The sequence below is a fragment of the Puccinia triticina genome, chromosome 1A (assembly GCF_026914185.1).
Source record: "Puccinia triticina chromosome 1A, complete sequence".
NCBI classification, from domain to species: Eukaryota; Fungi; Basidiomycota; class Pucciniomycetes; order Pucciniales; family Pucciniaceae; genus Puccinia; species Puccinia triticina.
In genome coordinates this window covers 2621011-2644207 of record NC_070558.1, presented here as the reverse complement: position 1 = coordinate 2644207, position 23197 = coordinate 2621011, and the positions used below count along the sequence as shown (strand labels likewise).

The 23197-nt window shown below is 49.3% G+C and overlaps 2 protein-coding genes across 2 annotated transcripts; one reads left to right on the top strand and one right to left on the bottom strand.

The window, feature by feature from the left end:
• Positions 1–11021: 11021 nt before the first annotated feature.
• PtA15_1A328 (uncharacterized protein) lies at positions 11022–14498 on the bottom strand (the record flags this gene model as incomplete). Its single annotated transcript, XM_053165344.1, has 11 exons — positions 11022–11266; positions 11331–11433; positions 11497–11909; positions 11985–12087; positions 12163–12743; positions 12811–12913; positions 12993–13768; positions 13845–13947; positions 14015–14261; positions 14325–14373; positions 14459–14498. The coding sequence occupies 11 exons, from the start codon at positions 14496–14498 to the stop codon at positions 11022–11024; spliced, it is 2763 nt and encodes a 920-aa protein (XP_053016545.1).
• A 953-nt stretch (positions 14499–15451) lies between these two features.
• Positions 15452–20996, top strand: PtA15_1A327 (uncharacterized protein; the record flags this gene model as incomplete). The annotated part of the gene is made up of 8 exons (XM_053165343.1): positions 15452–15523; positions 16040–16745; positions 16817–17471; positions 17549–17991; positions 18056–18526; positions 18600–19654; positions 19723–19782; positions 19854–20996. 8 exons carry the CDS (start codon positions 15452–15454, stop codon positions 20994–20996), a joined length of 4605 nt encoding a protein of 1534 aa, XP_053016544.1.
• Between the last annotated feature and the right edge of the window lie 2201 nt (positions 20997–23197).

The window sequence follows — 23197 nt, the reverse complement described above, 5'->3', positions numbered from 1 at the left end:
ATTAGTTGTATTATTTTTTTCTGTGGTTGCACCCTCCTTTGTACTGAATTAGAATATGTTATTTTGTTAGCACAAATAGAAGCTAAGATAAGTGGGGGCTGATTCTGCTCTTTTTCCAGGAAATGCATGTACAGAGGGATATTGGGTTGTAAATTGAGTGTTGTGTGTGGTAAGAGCATTCTATATTTTGGGGGAAGCAGAGCATGTTTCACTGTAAAGATGCAGTGGTATTGCATGGGATGTGTCTCCAAGAGCACATCTAGCTGGTGGGTAGGACTAACTTCACAAAAGTCTCTTTTTTTGGAGAGCCTGGTACAGCGCTACTTGCGCAAAGTGCAAGCCTCCAAAGGAAGCGAGGGTCTTTGCGGGACGGCGTCTCCCCCTCCAAAAATAGAGGGACTTGGTTAAATTAGTGGTTTGGAGTGGAGTTGAGGAGTTGGTCAACAATGTCTGATGTCCACCGTGACGTTTGGGCGAACATGAGAGTGGAAAAGCATTGGGGGATACCATCTCGCAGGGACCTAGGGTCCCTGCGGGACAGAATCCCCCCTCCACAAACATAGGGACTTGCCTTATGTTATTGGGTAGGAGGAGAGTTGAAGAGTTTTTAAATACTGCCTGATGTCCACCGTGAAATTTGCACAAACATGAGGGTGGACAGGCATCAGACAGCAGCACGGTGGACTTTGGGGGTGACTCCCCCAAGACCCTCAAGGTGCTTTTTGTGGGTTCACCAGGGGTGCTTCTAATTCTGGTACCCATGCTGGAAAATGCTTCTGTGAAGCAGATCTCCCTTGGCCTTTGATGCACAACTACAAGGGAAAATGTGGCCCAAGGGCACAATCAGCCTGTATTTGATGACCTGTCCTCTCCCAAGCAACATTTCAGCAAATGTCAAAGGAGATGTTGGCCAATAACACAGGGACCAGCCAAGAAAGGCACCTGCCTCCTGTCACAGATCCAAAAGAAGTTGTGTTTATTTTGTTTCCCACACCAATCATTGTTCCTGCCATTTTTAAATGGCTCATGATGCTTATTAAAAAAAGCTTAACAATCTCAAACATCTTTGATTGAGAAATTCACACCACTACAGGTAATTGGGTGTTTCCTGCTGCTCAGGTGTACGGGATATCTCCCTTTCAACCAACCTCACAAGGATGATTATATGAATGACCGTAAATTGGTAGGTTCAATCCCCATCTTGCTTTCAAGAAGGCTAGAGAATACACAGATCTTTACCAATGAACTACCAACGGTGGTCCAGCTATGCTAACCACTGTGTTAGAGTGTTGTAGCGTAGCAGAATTACCTTAAAATTGAGTGTAGCGTTCACAAAATTGTGGGGTATCTTAGCTAACGCTCTGCGCACAGGGCACAAAAAAGGCAAGGCTACGCTGCGCTACATTGCTTTTTAATGGTTTTTGGAGTTTGTTGGCACTAAAAGCGCTGTAGCATGGCGTAACGCAGTGTAGGGGCCCTAGTGGCACACTAACACTACAGAAAATAAAGGACCTCTGTTAGCTCTGCTACAATAATGTGAAGTGGCTCTGTAGCATAGTGTAGCATAGAAGCCCGCCATTGGAAATACCAAATGATCAATTTGACATCATTGGGGGACACTTCTCCTTCTTTTATTTCCAAGTCTTTCTAGAATTAAGAAAAACATCTGAGTTCTTTTTCCCTGGCTCTCATGATGATGTCATAAAACACTGCTTGGATGATCTCCTAATACCACACATAACAGACTTGGATTTTCCCACTAAATGAGGAATTTGATAGTGGGTGCTCTAAATGCTTATTTCAAGGAGGAATTTGATACTCACAAAGTTCTTTGTGGCTTGAAAAAGCAGATTGAGAGTGTTCTGGAGAATGATACATTAATTTGTGTTGTTTATGTACACTGAATTTCTGTTACCTTTCCTCTCCTATCTTCTAGTAGTTTGGTTGGTTCAATTGAAATCAAATCTTCCCCATACTTTCCTGGTAGCTTATTTATTTATTAGAGAAGAAATGAGGAGTTCAACAGCAAATGAACATCAATTAGGCTTGAATCACACATGCACAAGCAGTTGGCTTTTGGAAAGGTTACAGAAAGAAATAACAGTATGGCACTCTGCAGAAAGTGTGACAGATCCCCCCTGGTGATAATCTTTCATTTTTCACCCCACTTTTGGCCTGTATGGAGTATCTTCTGAAACCACTTGTACACAGTCCACCAGCTAAAATCCCTCATCCAGGGGCTGCCCTCGAGCTAAAATCCCTCAAATCTTTCTATATAAGGGACTCTCTCCCCCCAGTTCTTTTTCCCTCAGCTCACTCACAAGTTATTTACATGCCAACCATAGCTTTACCATGACCATTATAACAAACCTTTTAACACCTCATAACATACCTTACCTTGCAAATAACCACTGAGCTCACTCTCATATCTCTTGGTTGACATAGTCAGAAAAGAAATGGCTCCACCAGGACTTGAACCCGGGTTGGGCTAACTCTAGGTGCCTGCTTTACCACTAAGCTACAAAGACTGAGTTGCCAAATTAATAATCTAAAATCCTCTGGGAATCTGGATGCCCTAAGGCTCTCCTAGACCCACTGGTGTGCTCACTCCTCTGCAGGTACACTTGGCTCTTTGAGCTCAAGACTGTAAATCTGTCAGAAAAGAAATTGCTCAACCAGGAAATGAACCCAGGTTGGGCTAAATCTAGGTGCCTGCTTTACCACTAAGCTACAAAGCCTGAGTTGCCAGATACATATTAGCCCAACCCAGGTTCAATTAGGATGTTAGATTATGAATCTGGCAACTCATGCTTTGTAGCTTACACAGCCCGCAAACAGGTGTCAAAATCCGGATTTTTTTGCACTGACAAAATGTGAATCTCACCCCCAGGCAGTTGTCACCTGCCATTTGTACATGAAACCTCGATGGCAGGTGCAAGAGTTAAGTACACACAACCTTGATGGCTGGTCAGTACCAACCAGCAAGAGAGAAAGAAAAAGCTCTTGATGCCGGCACAGACCGGTGTGGCAATTTATATGGGGCTAGCAGCGTAGAATGTCTGCTCACTGCAGCACATGCGGGAATGTAGTGGGGTGGCTGAGCAAATCATAAATGCTCAGTCTGCATATCCAAACAAAGGGGATGAGCATGCGTGCTTATGCCTCTGATATGTAGACTGAGTGGAACCTTGAATTTACTGCTTAGAAATCATGTGGAAAGTTGGAAAATGGGGAAGCTGCAGGACTGGGATTCAAGCCACACTTAGGACAAGCAGACTTAGCAGAACGGTCAGAGTAGGACTTTGGCGGGACTCATGGACAGACTGAATAGTGCGGACTGGCACCAGGTGAACTGGGGCAGCGGAAGTGGATGACATTGGGGTGGACGCGCCAGGTAGAGACTGGGGTCAGAGGCTAGTCAGAGGGTGCGGGAGAACACACGTTGGAGATGTGCTAGGCTGGGAATTGATGCATGCGGAGTTTGACAAGTGCGGGAAAGGAAGGATCTGGGCAACTTTGGCTGGGAGCGGAGTTATGCGGGTGGAGGGAGTGGAGGAACAGGGACCTTTTGGGGGGCTTTTATCTTCTCTCACTTCTTCATATCAGATTCTACTATCTTACTACTCATTGGTATTATTGTAGTTAAAGACTTACTTGAGGAGCTTTTGCAATTGCTACAACACGGAGAGTTTCTACCACCCAACCAGACCATAGCACGGTGGTATTTGAAGCGTTTCTTTGGCCCATCGAATACTGATTTGTCAAATATTCGAGTATTTTGGAGATATTCAACGGAAAAACCTCCAAAAACATTAAAAACACCAAAAAATTACATTTTTTGTGTTTTTGACTTCTTTTTTCTCATTCCTGGCCCATACATTTTTGAGGAGGTCATCCTTCAAAAATATCATGGTGCCAAAGACACTTACAGTATTGCCAGAGGCATATCTGAAGAAATAATGGCCAAAGGCCTGAGACTGAGAATGGTGAGCTGGGAAATGATCAAGCACAGAATCTGTGCAGGGAATCAGTACAACAGATGAGAAGTCTCAAAAGAGCATGTCTCACTGATATGGGCTCAGAACTAAGTGGGGGTTGTATTTCATGAGGGGACGAATGAAATGCATGGATAAAAAGGGGCCTAAGAGGGGCCTAGGGGGCTAAAGGACCCTCATGGAAAGAAAAGGAAAAAAAAGGAAATAAACCCTCTTCTGGGCATGGGACATAATTCTAACACCCCCCCTGACTCATGACCAGAGGGGCTGAGGCAAGAGCTAGAGATGACTATCTAGAGGTGATTAGAAAAGAAGGGAAAAGAAAAGGGAGATGATCAAGTTAGAGAGAAAGGAAGTAGGCCTGTTTGTCTTTGTGGTAGGAGCGGTAGGATCATTGGTTGCAGCAAAGTGAACTTGAGGCGTTGAGGAGGAGGTCAGTCGCTTGTCCGGATGTTTTTGATAGCACATGTTGGTGTGGTAGACGGAAAAGTGAAAAATCAAAAGTTTTTTCTCATACATATATTTACTTACCTTAGGCCTCAAGATACCACCAAATAGACCTCATAAATGGATTCTACAGCCAATTTTACCCCTATTCACCACTGGAAGCGTCACTGGAACCCCACAGGATTGGAAGTTACACCCTCTTGGACCCTCATGGACACCGCCAGCCTCAGTCATTAACCTGTCACACCCCTCAAGTCACCTTTCCCAGGTATACGCATACTCAGCCCCAGCCAAAAACATACTCTTTTCTATCCCTCTTATCTCCACTGCATATGCAGGGGACCAACCCCATTTCTTCTGTATTTGACATGTCCCCGCCTCATTTATGCACCCCTTGCTTCTGACCCCATTTCTGCACTCCTTGCATTAGTCTGACACCACTCATGCACCCCTTGCATGAAGTACCTCTGTATTTGACATTTCCCCACTTTGTTTATGCGGTCCTTGCATCAGTATGACATCATCTTTCATTTCTCACCCCACTTTCTGCCTGTATTTAGTATCTTCTGACACCACGCGTACGCAGCCCACCAGCTAAAATCCCTCATCCAGGGTCCCCTTTGTAGCTAAAATCCCTCAAATTTGTCTATATAAGTAGCTCTCTCCCCCCCAGTTGTTTTTCCCTCAGCTCAGTATTCCCCAGTTATTTACATACCACCCTTCACACTTACCATCACCTTCACCCATCACTACAACCCTTATATTTGCAAATAACTACTGAACTCACTCTCAAATCTCACATACCTGTCATCAAACAACTTCATCTGGAACTAGACCAGACCTATCACTTGATTAAAACTTGCCAAGCTTAGCTTGGTGGGTCTTGCTATCTGATAGTATAGAAGGGCAGAGTTTGCACCTCCATCATCCCCTTCTCCATTCAGCAAAAGGGTTTCACAATCACTTTTGAGTCTTACATCAGCCGAGTGGCCGGTCTTCTGGCAGTGAGTACAGATCTTGAAGGTCTTCTTGCAGCTGGGGCAGGTAAGTTGACTAGGAGTTGATGTGAAGAGAGCCGCTTGATCAGGTCAATAGTTTTCATTGGTCAAGATTTTGTTCTGGGCTCCGTAATTCTCAAGTCAACGGAGAAGTGATTCCAGGTTTTCGGCCACAAAACCCATTGTGATTATGTTGCGGAACGACTGGAACCGATTGTGGGGTAGCTTAGCGAGTACCATTAGATTTCAGAGTTGATTTTCAAGATCAAAGTTGGCCATGATGAGCCGTTGATTGATTTCACGTACTGCCGCAATGAAGGCCAGTATGGTTGTGTACTCCAGTTTGTTGAGAGATTCCAGAGCAACGAGTTTTGTGACATCGTCATTGGCTGTGTACTTAGCCTTGAGAATGTTCCAAACAAAGCAGCCATCAAATTGTTGATTAGGGGGAACCAAGCCACAGATGAGAGTCATGTGCTCGACATTGACGTGATTGATGATCTCAAAGTATGCCTCCTTGTTTTTCTTGCTCCAGGCTGTTACTTTTTCAGGTTTCTTGGGTTTGACTGTCCAACCAAGGACGACATCAAGGCAGCCCATCTTACAAAAGCGTGCGTGCATCTGGACAATCCAACCAAAGTAGTTTGTAGAGTTGAGCCAAATCTTGGAGGAAACCACTGTAGACAAGATCTTGTTTGCCATGGTAGACGAGTTGGTAGCGACGGAAAGTAGAATCGAGAGGTGGAGGAAGCGAGGAGATGGTTTTGATGATATAGGTAGCCGAGTCGATTGAGATATGACTGAGGTTAGCGAAGAAGGTAGATTGGGCTTCTAACCGTGAAGAAATAATGGCCAAAGGCCTGAGAATGAGAATGGTGAGCTGGGAAATGATCAAGCACAGAATCTGTGCAGGGACTCAGTACAACAGATGAGAAGTCTCAAAAGAGCATGTCTCACTGATATGGGCTTGGAACTAAGTGGGGGTTGTATTTCATGAGGGGACGAATGAAATACATGGAGAAAAAGGGGCCTAGGGGGCTAAAGGACCCTGATGGAAAGAAAAGGAACAAAAAGGAAATAAACCCTCTTCTGGGCATGGGGAATAATTCTAACAATATCCCATAATGGCGGACGCACTATTCAGAGTGCCAGACACACTTTTGATAGTGGTGGACGCACTTTTGATAGTGGCCAATGCACTTTTCATAGTGGCAGACACACTTTTGATAGTGGTGGACGCAGCTTAGCGCGCGCTCTTTTGAGCCCTGCGTGCTTAGCGTTAGCGCAATTGCGCGTATCTGTGCTACCGCTATGCTAAAAGCTAAAATAGCTTTGCGCCCTGTGCGCGTAGCGTCAGCGCAGATGCGCGCAATTGCGCCAATGCCACACTAAAAAATAGTGCATTTGCGCTGCGCTACACTATGCTAACAGCTATGGTTAGCGTAGCTGACCCACTTTTGGGCCATTTCAAACTCATCTGGGGCCTTTGGGCCCCAGGAAAGCTTGCATTGGCCCTCTACACGCCCCTTTGAGCCATAATTCGAATTTATTCAAATATTTGAGCTTAAATTTTCCCAGGCATTATTTGACTCAAATCAAATTTGAATACGAATACTCAAATCTATTTGATTTGATTTGCTATGGTCTGCACCCAACACATTCTTATTTGCTTTCAGAGTTTTGCTAATTGCAAACGGAACAGCTGAAGCTTATGCAGACTAGACAGATCATATCAGGCTCATTGCAGAGTGCTGAAGAGGTCTGTAAGTCCCAATAACCATTCAAACCCGGAGTTATCTAAGAAGGAGGTGTAGCACCCATTCTCATTGGGCAACACACTTTTATCTTGACACTGGCAATCAAGGGGACATACACTCACCCATTGGTGGCTGGTGAGCAAAGCACTAGAGAAAAATATTGTACTCTCAATTTCCGGTCAGTACCGGCCAGCAAGAGCAACAAACTAGATACAATCTTGAGGGAGGTACTGACCGGGTGTGGAGAGGAACCAAGCATTTTAATCTCAATGCCTGGTCAGTACCGGCCAGAAAGAGAAAGAGGCGCACTCTTGATAGAGATGGCAGTTGGCACCCGCCGGCAGGTACCTGCCACACTTCAGCACATAATTATATGCACTTGCAGGTACCCATTGTGCGTGTGCAGCTCCCTGGATTTATTTTTACTAGAATGGAACTTCTGGCACCCGCCATGGGCGCCTTCAAGCGCATAGAATTATGTGCTGAAGTGTGACACTACAGGTACCAGCCGGCAGGTGCCAAGTGCCATCTCTAACTCTTGATGACCAGCAGAGGTTGGTCATCAAGAGGAGATAGATACACAACCTCAATGGCCGGCCAGTACCAGAAATCAAGAGCAAATCACCATGTTCCATGAATGGTCAGCACTGGCCAACAAGGGCAGCAAAGCTCTGCCCCCTCAATAACCACCTCATTGAGAGTACATACATATGTACACCCCCTCAGTGGCCCCTCAGTATGTAGAGGAACACACCAACCTCTTGATAATGTGTATACGGTGCTGACAGGCCATTGGGGGGATCACACATATTTGCTCTCCATGTCTGGTGTGTGCCAGCCATCAAGAGCTTAATTGTTTGCTCTCGCGGGCCGGTACTGACCGGCTATCAAGAGTGGGATGTATTTTTTCAATGGCTGGTTCAGTGGTTACTACTGTTCATCAAGAGCAAAGTCACTTTCCTCTACATGGCCGCAGGCTGGTACTGATTGGCCATTGAGGTTGTGTATCTCTCTCTTCTTGATGACCAACCTGTGCCGGCCATCTGGAGCGCATACACTCTTGCTGGCCAGTACTGACCGGGCATTGAGATTATAATACTTGGTTTCTCTCCACACCCGGTGGGTACTGCTCTCAAGAGTGTATGTATCTAGTTTGTTGCTCTCTCTGGCCATTGGGTGTACAATATTTTGCTTGATGGCCGGTCAGTACCAGCCACCAATGGGTGAGTGTATGTCCCCTTGATGGCCGGTCTGTGCCGGTCATCCGCAAGAGCTTTATATTTCTCTCTTGTTGGCCAATACTGACCAGCCATTGAGGTTGTTTGGTGCCTCACTCTTGCACCTGACATCAAGGTTTCATGTACAAACGGCAGGTGACAACTGCCCTGGGGCAAGATTTGGATTTTGACAGTGCAACAAAATCCGGATTTCATCACCTGTTTGCAGTCTGTGTTAGTGGTAAAGCAGGGACCTAGAGTTAGCCCAACCCGGGTTCAATTCCTGGTGGAGCCATTTCTTTTCTGACAGATTTACAGTCTCAAGCTCAAAGAGCCAAGCATACCTGCAGAGGAAGGAGCACACCAGCGGGTCTAGGAGAGCCTTAGAGCATCCAGATTCTGGAAGGATGTTAGATTATTAATCTGGCAACTCAGGCTTTGTAGCTTACACTGCGGGCAAATAGGTGTTGCTCCCGCGCGCAACATCATCTAACCCAAAGGGGGGCCCCTTACCTCAGCTGTTGCTGCGGGACGCAGCTTCACCTGTTTGCCTGCAGTGTTAGTGGTAAAGCAGGCACCTAGAGTTAGCCCAACCCGGTGTAAAACTCAAAAGTGGTAATGAAACCCTTTTGCTGAATGGTGAAGGGTATGATGGAGTTGCAAGCTCTGCCCTTCTTTTATCAGTCAACAAGACCCACCAAGCTCAGCTTGGCAAGTTTTATTAAGTGATAGGTCTGGTCTGTTCCAGATGAAATCTGTTTGACTGGCAACGTGTAAGTGTTTCAAGGAGTGTATGTAGTTAATATGTAATGAGTGTAGCCTGACAGGGAGATGTATGTTTGTATCCTGTGATGTGTATAAGTGTACTACTGTGAACCTTGGGTTGAGGCCGGTGACAGCTGGGTTACTGGGGCTGGCCGTGTGATAGGTGTCCATGAGGGGTAACTTCCACACTAGAGGGGGTCCAGGGGTACTTCCAGTGGTGACTAGGGGTGAAATTAGCCGCAGAATCCATTTCTGGGGTCCATTTGATGGTATCTTGAGGCCTAGTATGATTAATTATGTGGCATAGAAAAAACTTTTTATTTCTCCACTTTTCCGTCTGCCACACCGGGTTTGAGTCCTTGTGGAGCCATTTCTTTTCTGACAGACATATCACATGCCTGTCACAAGCTATCTGGACCCTAGTTCAAATCCCAACTGAGACATATATCCATCTCAGCCTAGGCACTCTTCTCTCTATATATCACCCTCTTGAGGACCTGTGTTCAATCCCCACCGGAACCATCATGGTCAACTTTCACCCTTCTCACTCATCATAAAATCTCACATCTTTCACATACCTATAATCAAACAACTTAATCTGGAACTAGACCAGACCTATCACTTCTAAAACAGTTTTTATTTGGGGGGTTTTGCTGCAAATTTTGTATACTATTTTCACAGAGTCAAACCTACTTTGCGCAGCAGCAAAAAACTCTTTTCCCACAGAATAGACCGTCCCCCAACCTCGCTGTGTGTGAAAACCTAAAAAAACTTTGCAAAAACCTAAAAAAACTTTGCGCACAGTGATCTCTACCAAAAGAAGCAGAGGGGTTTTCCAAATTTGTTTTTGATAAATCAAAAGAGGCGGTCTTCCTTGCCCCAACCCAAAAATTAGAGAATCTTTGGATGCATCCTTATTATGCAAAAAAAAAAGAAATAATAATTCCAAAAATTGTGCCACAGGCCTGGTCCCCCAGGAGCACCACCCCAAGGATCCTTAACCTGCCAAAACTTGGTTGTTTGGGTACACCACTCGACTTTCCCGGGATATATCTTGTAGAGGGAGCTGGTTCCTGGACACTTTGTGCAGGGACCAACTTTCTCCAACAACAATACTTGATTTGTGAGATTGCAGACCTGGGTGACCAGCACCAATCTCACAAATATGACCCAGAAGACTACCAGGAATTAGGATTTTCAAAAAAAATTCCTCAGCAACACAGTGCAGTAAAATCTTCCAACATATCCTGCATCACACAATCCAAAACAATTATTAATGTGCATTTGCACTTATGACACTTAAATTGGAAAATGTGTACCATAATGTTGGAAATTGATGGGCCTTTTCCACATCCACTTTCTTCTAAATCTTTGATTCACAGTTGTCCTAGAAACATGGCTTGGGTGTCTCCTCAACAACATCTGATGTGTGAAATAGACTGTCAGTTATGTGTGACTGTCTCACTTCCTTCTATTCATTAAAATCTGGACAGTGGTTAGTTGGAGGGCTTATATGTCAGTTTGTAGCTACACCTGACCTAACATGTCCGTAATTGCTCACTTCTGGTTATTTATTCATAATCAAACCTCAAGAATAGAATTTCTGCAGAGGGTTACTTCAGGGTTTGCTGTGATGTCACCAGCGTAGAAGACTGCCGCACAAACAACGACTCGCTTTAAGGTACTCTCAGGGAGAGGATGTGCCAAAGACTGCAGTTGGTCAATGCTTGAAATGATGACGTGTGGCATTGATGGACTTGGGCATGGTTGAGGAAAATGATAGTACATGTGTCTACAGTTAAATTGTGTATGTAGAAGTATTTACAAGTCTGTCGTCTTGATTCAAATCCCATGGAAACCGCCAAACAAACAATTGCTGAAGCCTAGGTTTAGGAAATTTCCAGTGCACCTCCCCCCGCCGATTTGGCCGCCGATGTTGAGATCGAGGTGAGCATGAAGATTGAGTCCAACGTCCGTGAACAAGTTCGCATTGATGTTGATTTCTTGAAATAGTTTGCCAAGGTTAATCTTCAGCGAGCTACAGATGTCCTTCACTGACGATAGGAACAGAGAAAATTGTTTGAATTCTGGGGAGAGAGAATTGTCAGCTTTGACGCGTCAATCGAATTGAAGGGGGGAAAAGAGAATTACGGCGTGAGAGAATCAACCACTGAGCCGCATAGTTCGCTCTTCCGATGGAGATGATTCTTTGCCACGATAGGAAAATTTGACTGATAATTCCTCTGAAGTGGACCTGCAGGAGCAAAGCCGCGTTAGTTTTCAGAGACGGATATGTAAAGTGATTGAAAGGTCTTACAGCCAGGGCGCTTTGAGGGTATGGCGTGTTGCACGAGTTGCAAGATCCGTAGGTTGAGATAGTCGACTGCAAGGTAGCGCGTAAGGAAGCAATGGCTTGGAATGCCACACTGAACGATGCGTGGCCCTCCAAAGTGGATTGACATTTGAGGAATGCGCTTGGTAAAGCTGCCCACCCATATACCAGAGCCGAGATGTCGTGCGCCGGCATTTTCGACGTGCTGGGCTGCATAGCTTGTGGGTCAGAGCCAGCTCCCGCGCTGATCTGCAATCCTGCTCCTACGTCGATGCCCACGTCCGCAAAGGCAGAGGCTTTCAAATGGATGCTACTCAGGAGGGCACCAAGGTTGAGGCGAACAGAGGCGGATAAGTTCTTGATGGCGAGCCAAAAACTATCAAACTTCTTGAATTCAACTGCAATAAACCCAGCTAAAGTCAGCCCAAGACAGCGTCACGATACGCGGATGAAACTGAGTGGGTTGTACTCACGTCCGACTGAGCTTTTCCATTGGAGCTGGTAGGTTCTCTGGCCAACTTCAAGGACGTTTTGCCAAGAGGTGAAGATCTGGGCAATCAAGTCCCGAAATTTGACCTGCAGCATTTTCGAAACGGGTGAATAGGGTCAATGGAAGAACGTAAGGTGAATGAATAGTGAGGAAAGATTTACCGAACTGGGGCTACTGGCAGCCAGACCGGCACACGAATCACAGGTTCCGTAGCGCGACATCGATGCTTGAATGGTTGCATGCAAAGAAGCTACTGCCTGGACTGCCGCACTCACCGACACGCGTCTTTCAAAGGCGGCTTGCAAATCAGCAAAGGCCTTGGGAAGCGTGGACCATCCTTGTACAATGAGCGACAGCCCCTTTTCACCGGGGCTGTTTACCATGCCTAAGCCGCTTGCGCCTGTATCCAATGTGCCGGCTCCTGGAGTGACCTGAGCGTTCACTGGGTGAACTCCTTTCAAGCCTGGTGATGCTACTCCAGAAGTTGGGGTGACTCCTGTCGACGCTACTCCAGAAATCGGAGTGACTCCGCCGGCCACTGGAGTGGATCCACCTTGCAGTCTGCTTCCAATAAACCCACTCAATTGGGGGATATTCAGGCGGGCGGAAAGGTTAAGACCAGCACTAATAAAGACTTCAACATTCAAATGAAGCGCCACGAATAGTGATCGAAGGTCGAGTTTGATTGAAGTAGAAATATCGTAGACCGCAACCAGAAACTGGTCAAACTTAGCGAATTCGGCTGAAGAATGATTGATGTAGTTAGCGTCACAAGACAATGACAGAGACATGAACTCGGAAAGACAAACCTTTGAATGAACCGCTCCACTGGGCTTTATATTGCTGCTCTCCTGTTAACAGTAAGCTCTGCCACGCAGTAAATATCTCACGAATTATCCTCTGGAATGCCGTCTGATATTGCAACGATGATCAAAGGTCTTGGGTTAGAAGAGATTTCAGGAATGTATTTGGAGCCGAAGAGCAAACATACGTAAGAGGCATCTGAAGCATTTAAACTGGTGCACGATTTGCAAGTCCCGAAGCGCGAGATGGCAGATTGGACTGTCGCGTGTAGGGTGCCAACAGCTTGCAAGGCCACTGATGCTGGAACCTTTTGGTCGAACATCGTTTTAACCTTTCCAAAGGCGATCGGAAGGCCAGACCAAGCCTGCACGATGACAGATAGCCCTTGTCCACCAGGTCGCGAAGAAGCCGCCTGCCCTAAATTGGTATTCGCGCCTGGGCTCACTCCGGCGGGGCTACTCCTGGTGTTGCTTGCTGGTGCGCCAGGCGCGGGGGCTCGAGTTGATGCCGCATTGGCTGGAGGCTGGTTTTGGCTGGAAGTAGCACTTTGAAGGCTTCCATGAGGCAGCGTAGAATTTGCCGGTGCAGTACCGGGGGCGGGGGCTGGGGTTGATGCCGCATTGGTTAGAGGCTGGTTTTGGCTAGAAGTGGCACTTTGAAGGCTTCCACGAGGCAGCGTAGAATTTGCTGGGGCAGTACCGGATGACGATGCAGGAGTATTTGGCAACTTGGGTAGAGGCTGCTTTCCGTTGGCAGTACTGCTTTGAATGCCCCCCTGGGGTGATTGACCCGTGGCGCTAACACCGATGTTGAGCTTCAGAATTTGAACAAGATTGAGGCCGACTTCATTGAACAATTGGTAGTTCAAGTGAATGCTCTTAAAAATCAGCGACAGGTCAATCTGGAGGAAGATGCACATGTTGTATACGGTGGTTAAGAACGTGTCAAAGGTTTTAAAGCCCACTGCAGTGTGAAAAAGTTGGGACAAGGAAGAGTTAGACAGAGTTACAAAAATCCAAAAGAATGCTGCATTGCTTACAGCCGATAGATGTCTTCCACTCCTGCTCATACTTCTGGGATCCGTCAAGAAGTACGCTTTGCCAGCTAAGAAAGATTTGGCGTATGATTTGTTCAAATTCGACCTGAAGAAACAAAAGGATAAGCACACGACGTGGTGGATATAGCCACAAGAAGGGAGCAAATGCGTACGTAGTAGGTGCTCTGAGTGCCCAAGGAACGGCATAATTTGCAAGTGCTATGCTGGGCGACGACAATCTTGATGGAGGATTCGAGGGTGGTGATGGCCTGTGTGGCCAATTTGGCCGCAGGGCGGCTTTCAAAGGTCGATCGACACTTCGAGAACGCCCAGGGAACGGCGGACCATCCTTGAACGATGGTTGCGAACTCAACTTCGCCGGCGCTAGTCCCACCCAAGCTTGCAGCCGCAGACGAAAGGCTATGATTGCCGACTAATCATCAGCATTAACTCGGCCTTGAAAAATATTCAGAGCAGACATACTTTCGGGGATCTAGACGATACCCTTGGAGGGTCGAAGCTTGCAGCAACGCTACAGCCAAGCAAAAAATAGCGTGTTCTTGATCAGCAGGGACGGAATGGAAACCCGTGGTGCCGCTTACAGACAGATCACTCACCAAGAATCAGAAAAACAAAGGAAAATGAGCATGCAAGCATGTTGGTCTCAAAGCACCGGTTCTACGGCGAAGGAATTTGAACAGTGGGCTGCGAGAGCTCCGAAAAGAAAAGTTAAAAGAATAGCAAGTCGATGGGTATGTGCCGCACTTGCGAGTGAGGAAGTTGATTGGAAAAAAACTGAAAGGATATATGTACTGGGAAAAATGGGGTATTCGACACTTGAGGTTTTTGGCGGGATACATTACTTCTGGAGCACATCGTGTTGCTCTTATAGAGGTTGTATCCAGAATATAGGAAGATCAGAAACATATTTTTTTTCAGTAAATGATGGTGCCACTGTCACAGAAAGTCATCGGCGTCATTTCCGTTGAGTTGCCGATTGGGTGAAGCTATGGCCATTCTTAATTTTTTTCGCCTGTTCTCATTGTGGCACGCTGGCGAGGGCAATCACAGTTTGTTTCCGTGCTAATGAAGCAGCCTAAAGATGCTGATACCCTTCGTAGGCCACGACGAACAGGCCATTCGGTCATCGGTTTCCCAGTCTATCAGCTGGTTAGATCCCATACATATTAGCTCTAGTGATCTGAGCCGGCGCTTGACCTGTGAGCTTTTGAGCAAACACGAGCCATGAGCGGTGCGCGTTGACGGTGCGCACGGCATGTCAGCACGCTGAGATGGGAGGGGAGCTCTTCCAACATGCTTCAAGTGCTACATAGCCTGGAAGCAAGAATCTGAGTTTACAGTGACATGCGCGCTTGGCAGTTGTCCATGATAATGGGGCATCCATTTCTGAGCATACAAGCACTTACGTACCACTGGGATTCCGGAGCAATGTGCTCGAACTGCGAAAGATCACCAGACGTTTCTGGGGTATCTAAATAGTTTGATCGGATTCCGAATACTGTACTGCAGGCTACGTCATTCGTGAAGGGTTCTATTCTAATTATTTATAGATTTTGGATGTATTTTGGGCCGGGCGGCTTTGCTCGATGATGCACGGCTTCAAAAAGAAGAGCTCTTCGTGGCTGTCCGGCCGGCCACGCTGCCAAGCAGAAGAGATGTTGGTTGATGGATTGGTGGTGTGGTGATCCTGATGGCATTGGATGAGAAGTGTTCCCCCCGAGTGGCCCGCCTTGCTCCCCCGGGGTGGCCAGACACCCAAGGGAAGCGAAGGAGCAGGTGCTCGCTGGAAAGTGGCAAAGTCCAGAGGAAAGCGAACATCGGAACCAGAAAAAAGCAGCACCCAGCCCAAGCAAGCGATGCAGCAACACCCAAACAACCAACAGCAACAACAACAACAACAACAACAACAGCAACAACAACAACAACAATTCCAGCCACACCATTTCCAGCTGCCACAGCCACAGCAGCAGCAACAGCAACAGCAACAGCAACAACAACAACTTCAACTTCAACAGCAGCAGCAGCAACAGCAACAGCAGCTTCAACTTCACCAGCAACAGCTTCAACTCCAACAAAACCCCCAACTGCGCAAAAAGTTCCAACAGCAGCAGCAGCAGCAACAGCAGCATCTCTTACATCAGCACCAGCTGCTCCAATCCCCAACATTCCACCCTCAGATTCAGCCTCGCTCGGCCCTCCACCGCTCCAGCTCGGCCATCCTCGCCGGCCCACCCGAACTGCGCTCGGCCACGCCCACCTTCCCCTCCCAGCACAACGGCCACCGGCCGGCGTCCCTGGCCACCCTCGAATCACCCTCCTCAACCGTCTCCGCCCACTCGCCCCCGAAGCAGAACCATCTGCCCCCGATCATCCACTCCGATCAGGCCTTCGATCACCCCCAGTTCCCCTCCCCCTCCTCGTCCCGCAACCCCCACAGCACCAAGCCTGCAGACCACCATCCCGCCAGCTCATCCACCATCCCCCACTCGCCCCCCAAACGGGTCATCTCCGATGCCGACAGGGCGGCCATCTTCCGCTGGGCGTCCAAGGAGCAGGCCCACGAGAGTGCCACCTTCCATGGCCGCCGCCAGAAACGCACCATCTTTGCCTCCTCCTACAGCGAGGCCCTCGACGTCACCCGCTCCGACTGGCTCGGCGAGGCGGGCCACAGCCACACCCGCAGCAGCCGCTTCCGCCTCCAGCTGCCGATCGATGCCGATAAAGCCGCAGCCACCGGCAAACGCAAGAACCGGCCCCGTCTCAAACTCACCAAACACGACCTCAAACTGGTCTCCAATACCGAAGAGATCCTAGTGCCCATCAGACTCGAAATCGAGATCGAACACTGGAAACTCAGGGACACTTTTACCTGGAACCTCAAAGGTCCGAATCCCGCTTAATATCCTGTCCTAGCAACATCGCTCATTTTTACACATTTTATCTATTATAAACAGAACCAGTCGTCACTCCAGAACAATTTGCAGTCCACCTGTGCGAAGACCTGATCCTTCCCATCCAGCACTTCTCAGGTCCGATCGTCAGCGCGATCAAAGAACAGCTGGAAGAGTACAAGCTACACGAAAATTTTGAAGGCCATCTGGCCAGTCGGTTGAGCGTTCCTCCAGAAGAAGAAGAACCCACCGGAGCAGATCCGGGCACCAGCTATTTACCCCCTGATCATCCACAGCCGACGAGCGATCTTCAGCAGCAACAGAAAGAAGAGGCCTGGTGGGCCGAGTGGAGGCAGCGGATCATGGCCATCGATGATCAGACCGAGCTGAAACCGGACCTCACAACAGACCTGCCACGGGGCCCCAAGCGGCCCAAGCTCGATCGGCCCTCCCTCCTCCCCACGGCCACCCAGTCATCAATCCGATCGCGCCTGATCGACTACAACGACCAGAACTTCAGACCCGAAACCGCAGAAGCCATCCCGCTCTCATCAGACCTCAGAGACGACGAACTAAGGATCCCCATCAACCTCGATATCATCTCCGGTAATATCCATCTCACCGATCGCTTCGAATGGGAAATCAGCGAACTCAACAATTCCCCAGAAGAATTTGTCGAGGTCTATGCTAATGATTTGGGCCTCGGTGGCGAATTCAAGTATGTGCTCTTCTCCCCTATCAAACTCACATACGTGGAAGTCATGGCTAGAACTGCCTTTTTTTTTGTCATTTCAGGACAGCGATTGCGCACTCTATTCGCGAACAGATCGAAACCTACGTGAAATCATTGGCCCTAGTGGAGCACACCAATGGCTACCCCGTGCCAAATGACGAGCTACGATATGCATTTCTACAACGAGTCACCGATCCGATTCGGACAGGCCAGGTGGACGACTTCACCCCATTCCTCAATCTCCTCAACGCCGAAGAGCTTGATCGTCAGGAGAAAGAGCACGATCGAGAGGCACGCAGGAAGCGCCGACAGACTCGTAGCCGCCGAGGTATCACTCTACCCGACCGGGAATCCCAGCGCACCGTCCGCAGTATCGTACCCATCCAAGGTCTCAAGATGGTGCTGCCCTATCAGAACGAGAACGAGGATTTGATCGTGCCTATCCAACCTGTCGCTGAACCGTTTGCCATCGAAGAATCGGCTGTCGAAATACCTGAGCCATCCGGTGAGTTGATTTATCAAGACTGTTTGTATATCACCTGTATGTACTTACGCACCCACTCCCAAAGAACTCCCGCCGAAAAAACATATCCCCGTCAGCAAAGAAGTCCAGATCCCTGACAGCCAGTTGGGTACACCCAACAAAGCTACCGGCAGCCGAGTCTCTCGCAGGCTGCGCGGTGCGACTGCGGATGTTGCGCCTGCTGGCACGCCTCCCAAAACGACTGAGTCGAACCCGACAGTCGAAAAGGATGACGCGCCCACGCCAAGCAATGCTGGTACGCCTGTGCCCAGTGCATCCAACAAGAAGACCAACAACAAAGCCGATCCATCGTCCAACGCCAATGCGTCCAAGAAGCCCACTCCTGCCGGATCTCGTACTCGTGGCGGGGGTGGCGGGGTCAATTGGGAGTCTCTTGGTCTGCATGATCCTATGGTCGACGGTGTTTGGCACTGCAGTAATTGCGGCTGCCCTGAGTCGATCGCTGTGGGCAGGCGGAAAGGAATGGGCGGAAAAGATACCCTTTGTGGCGAATGTGGTACGTACTGCGACTTGATCTAGCCTGCATCCATGTACCAGTATTGATCCTCTGGACACCTTTCGAGCAATAGGGAGATACCTGCATCGGTATAAAAGAAACCGACCTACCCTTTACAACACTTCGGCCGACTATCATACGAGCCTTAAATTGGAAGCTGACAAAGCCAAACAAGCTATCGCCGACCAAGAAATCGTCCGCAAGGACAAGAATAAAGCTGAAAACCAAAACCTTCCTGCCAGTCTGAACAGCAAGAAGCGCAAAAAAGATGGTCGGACGGGTTTGCTGCTCAAGTCGGAACAGCTTAGACGTAGTGAAGATCGCGCTGGTAGTGTTGCGAGTAGCACCAAGAGTGCTGCTTCCAGAGAGTCTTCCCCTGTTGCATCCGTCCGCTCAACGACTAATGGGGGCTCGGAAAAACCTGTTCCTAAGAAACGTTCGCGCATCCAGACATCTTCAGAGGCTCCTCCGCCCAGCACCCGAGCACAAAAAAGCATATCCAAGACGATGATCATCGATTCCCCCGAGCAGAGCAACTCTCCAGACTCGAACTCACCTACCAACGCCCGATCGCAATCCACATCGACCCCTCAACCCACCAAACCAGCGCGCGTCAGAAGCCGTCGGAGTAGTACGAAGACCGCCGAGAAAAACAAGAAAGGTTCTGCAAAGAACGAAGACGGCCCCGACCGCCCAGCAGGTTCGAAATCTCCGCCCGTGATGGGGACTCGACAGGAAAACCAGAAGAAGAAAGAGCCCCGATCGAAGGACTCGTCCGAGAAAACCAAGAACGGGAGCAAGACCCCTGAGGAAAGCCAAGCAAAGTCCGTAACCCACCCAGGCTCTCGTTCCGGCTCAATCTCAGGCTCAGTAGGCGGGGGCAAAAGTCTGAGGAGCGAGCCGCGACGCTCGATGACCAACGGGCGGGTGCCGCCGCCGATCAGCGCTGCTCTTAAGTTCGAACCGCCGGCATGGATGCTTGCTGCGCGCGAAAAGATCCGCGCTGACTGGCCTTCAGACCAGGTCGAACTGATCCCCAGGCCGAAAAGGGACGTCCTTGCTCCTGGTCAACCTCCTGTCATCGTGGGCTGCGATTGGAGGATCAAGTGCATGGATTGTCCTGGAAAAGTTTGTCTCTGTTTTTGCCTCGGCTGGCGCTCCGCTGGGTCAGCTCTAACTTGGGTTTCTTTTGACAGCTCTATACCGTCGGTCCCGGCGAATCATTCACAAACTTCGACGTGCACTTGAAAAATCGAGTGAGCAACAAAAGAGATACATCATTCATTAGAAATACGTGAAGCACTAATATCACTCTTCGTTCTTGTAGCAACATCGACAAAAGGTCGAGGACAGGTTGAAAGGCTTGAAGCAACAATCACAGGAAATCTCCCCTACTGGTAGCACACACAGCCAGCCAGGAATCTCGCCTACCGCAAGCTTGAATCCTCAAGCTTCATCATCGACGACTTTGAATGCTAAACAGCACCCACAACTCTCGCCGACCGACGGGTCCCAGCACTCCCAACTATCACCCACGGCGAGTTTCCATCGGCGGGACTCGCACGCGGGCTCGCAAGCCTCGCCGGCCGAGCACAACAGCTATCTGAATGGCCACAACTCGCGGCGACCGTCCGGCGCGTCGCCGATCGTGTTCGACTCCCAGTACCAGCACATGATGGGCGAGAGGCCCGCCAGCAGCTATCCCGACCCGGTCTCCTTTGCCGAGCCCGCCCGGTCTCCGGAGGACCCCGGCCGGCCGCACTCGTTGCCGCCGATCACCACCACGCTTGCCGCCGCCGAATCGGCCACCCAAGACCAGGCCGACCCTCCGCCCGGCGTCAACAGCGAGGCCCCTCTGGAGGGCCCCTCCGCGCCTCCTGCGCCCTCGTCGCTCGACGGCGTCGCGATCCAGGAAAACAACGACGAGGCCGGGCCCAGTCAGTCCTCGAAAGCCGACGACGACGACGAGGAGGAGGAGGAAGGCGAGGAGGAGGGGCAGGAAACCCGGCCCGCAGTCTCCCTGCACGCCCACTACCCCGACCCCGTCCTCCCTTCGCCGATCCCTGCTGGCGCGGCTCTGCCCGCGAAGCCGATCCCCGGAATGCCCGCCTTCCCGTCTCCGCCTCCGCCGTCTATCTCTGGCCCCGCCGCGCACCACCACCTCCAGGCGGCCCCGCCCCGCCCCGGACAGCTCCACCACCACCACCTCCCCGGCATGCACTACCCACACAACGGCCCGCAGGTCCTGTCCGGCGAGGGCGGCCCCGGCTCTGCCCCTTCCTCCTCCGCGGCTCGTGCGCCATCGGGACTTCCTGGGCCGGCTCATGCTGCGCTGCCGCAGCCTATGTGGCACCCCCCTCCGCCCCCTCCGTCTGCCCTCCCGGCGGCTAACGCTCTGCCGCCGCATCCCCAGCCTCATCCTCACCACACGCTGGTCCATCCGTTGCCGAAGAAACCGACCTTCGAGTGACCTGCCCGGCGCCCGCTCTCGGCACGCGCTCCAATCCCCTTTCTTTTCTTCTTCTAAACTAAACCCGAAAAACGAACTCTGGGTCACAGCTTCTTTCCGTCAGCCGGTGGTCGACGACCCCTCTCTTTCTTTCTCTTTCTATCGTGTGATTCCAAAGATTATCATCAGAACGTGGTGCAATGATTCCGGCTCGTGTCTATTCCCCATGAGCGTCGTGTCAGTGTGTTGTCTGACACAAAGAGGATAGGGAGCGGGGAGAGGAGAGGTAAAGGAAGGGAAGGGGACAAATGTGGGGTGGTGGGTAGGTCCGGCACGGTTATCGGTAACGTGCCGATATCACGACAATTTTTTGCTCGCTACTGTCAAACGGAAGTGCGTTGTGATATTGCCACTCAAAGAATTTTATTATTTGATGTCTGTTGTGATATTCGCTGGCACGGTGGGGCAGATATTGATTAGTCGGAGGGGGCCATCTGCCCCTCTTTATCTCGTTATCCAGCGCTTAACGCGTTACGTTACTAATAATGCGAGTAACACATCACAAATTCTGGCCCGGGCTTAAAACAAGTTGTTCTTACGCTCTGGGATGCCGGTGAAGAGAAAACAAGAGAGAGTGAGGAAAAGAAGAGTTCACCGGCACCCAGGGGAGGAGTCTTTTAGAGTAACAGAGAAACAGGATATAAACATGCTCTAAATACATATGCTAATACTGAAATATAACCCTATACCATAACAGTTGTTACGGATATGCCGAAAAAGCTTGGCTTCTTTGGATGGAATTTCCTGCGGAAATTCTTTCTGGATTTGCCAACCTGTGTGTATCCAACAACAAGGTTTGACAGATGGATATCAATCCCCGCAAGCATGACACCTGGGTGCGTTGATGGGAATGGGAGTCTAGGGTGAAAATTGGTCAAGGATTCTGATTCTGGAATCAAAATCCAGGAAAACCATCTAGAAGTCTCTGATTGAGCTTGCCTGATTTTGATATAGGCATCCTGCATATATCAAAATGTCCAACCTTGTCACTTTATTGCATACAAGGTTGGAAAGTCCCACAGGCTGTAAAGAACCCCGGAGAGCCCATACAAAGCCGCCTCATGTAGCACATGTCCGGGGGACATTTTTTTGCAAAATGTTCCTCATGTAAATCAGTAAATATGTATCCAAATTGATATATTTGTCCAAGATGGTCCTAATGTAATTGGTATTTATTGGGGTTTGCCTTGAAATAAAAACCAACTGTTTAGGGCTTGGGTTCATTTCCCAACCAAAAAGACATTTTGCATCCAATTTTGCCCCGCTGGGGCTTTCTCCCAAAAGATCCTCCTCATGTACCACATATCTAAACCGGGTCTATTTGGGAAAAACCCAATTTTCCCACGTATCCAAAACCTGGAATGAGCCGAATTTACATGAGGTGGCTTGCTTGGGGCTTTCCGGGGTCCTGGCTGTAACCCACACCCATGCCCCGGGGTTCAGGGCTTGGGATGGTGCTCTGACATGCCCCACGCCCGGGGCATTGCATTTTGATGGGTAAATTGCTTGGGACAGGTATGATCGGTGCATACCTTGGGGCATAAGGGGTTCAGGGTGCGGGCTGAGCACTCATGCCCCAACACAAACCCCGGGTCACAGCCTTACTCCAAAGCATCCAAGCTTTTTTGGAATGGCTGTAACACCTGAGCATAGTAACAGCAAGCGTTTAGGCGGATAACTGGGGTTATTGCAGTGTATTGTAACTACCCATTAGGGGGTGGGGTTGGGTTGTGGCCAGGGAACTGATGGTTTATGGGATCCTTCAAGATGGCGGAAGGGCGGCGCGGGATATTCATGGTTCTGCTTCAAGACTCAGATGCATGTTGGTCCCCAAGAGCCACAGGAAGCCAAGTTTGATGGTCATGGTTTTTGGGCTTGGCTTAGATGTTTTGTTTTTCCTTCCTACAGTTGTTCCTCTTTTCTTTTGTGTGTTGTTGTATGGTCTGTGTGGGTGTCACAGGCAAGGATAGGATGGAGCCTCCTGTGACATGTTCTACCTGGACTCCAAGGGCAAGTCCACACTCAGATGATGGGTTGGCATGGGAATGCCTGATCCAAGAAAAAAGACCATCATAGTTCTTGAGTCTTGCGGAGTCTGTTCTGCCCTTGTTCTTTGTTCCAATCCATGCCCCAAACTTGTATCTTGTGAAATCCAACCCAAC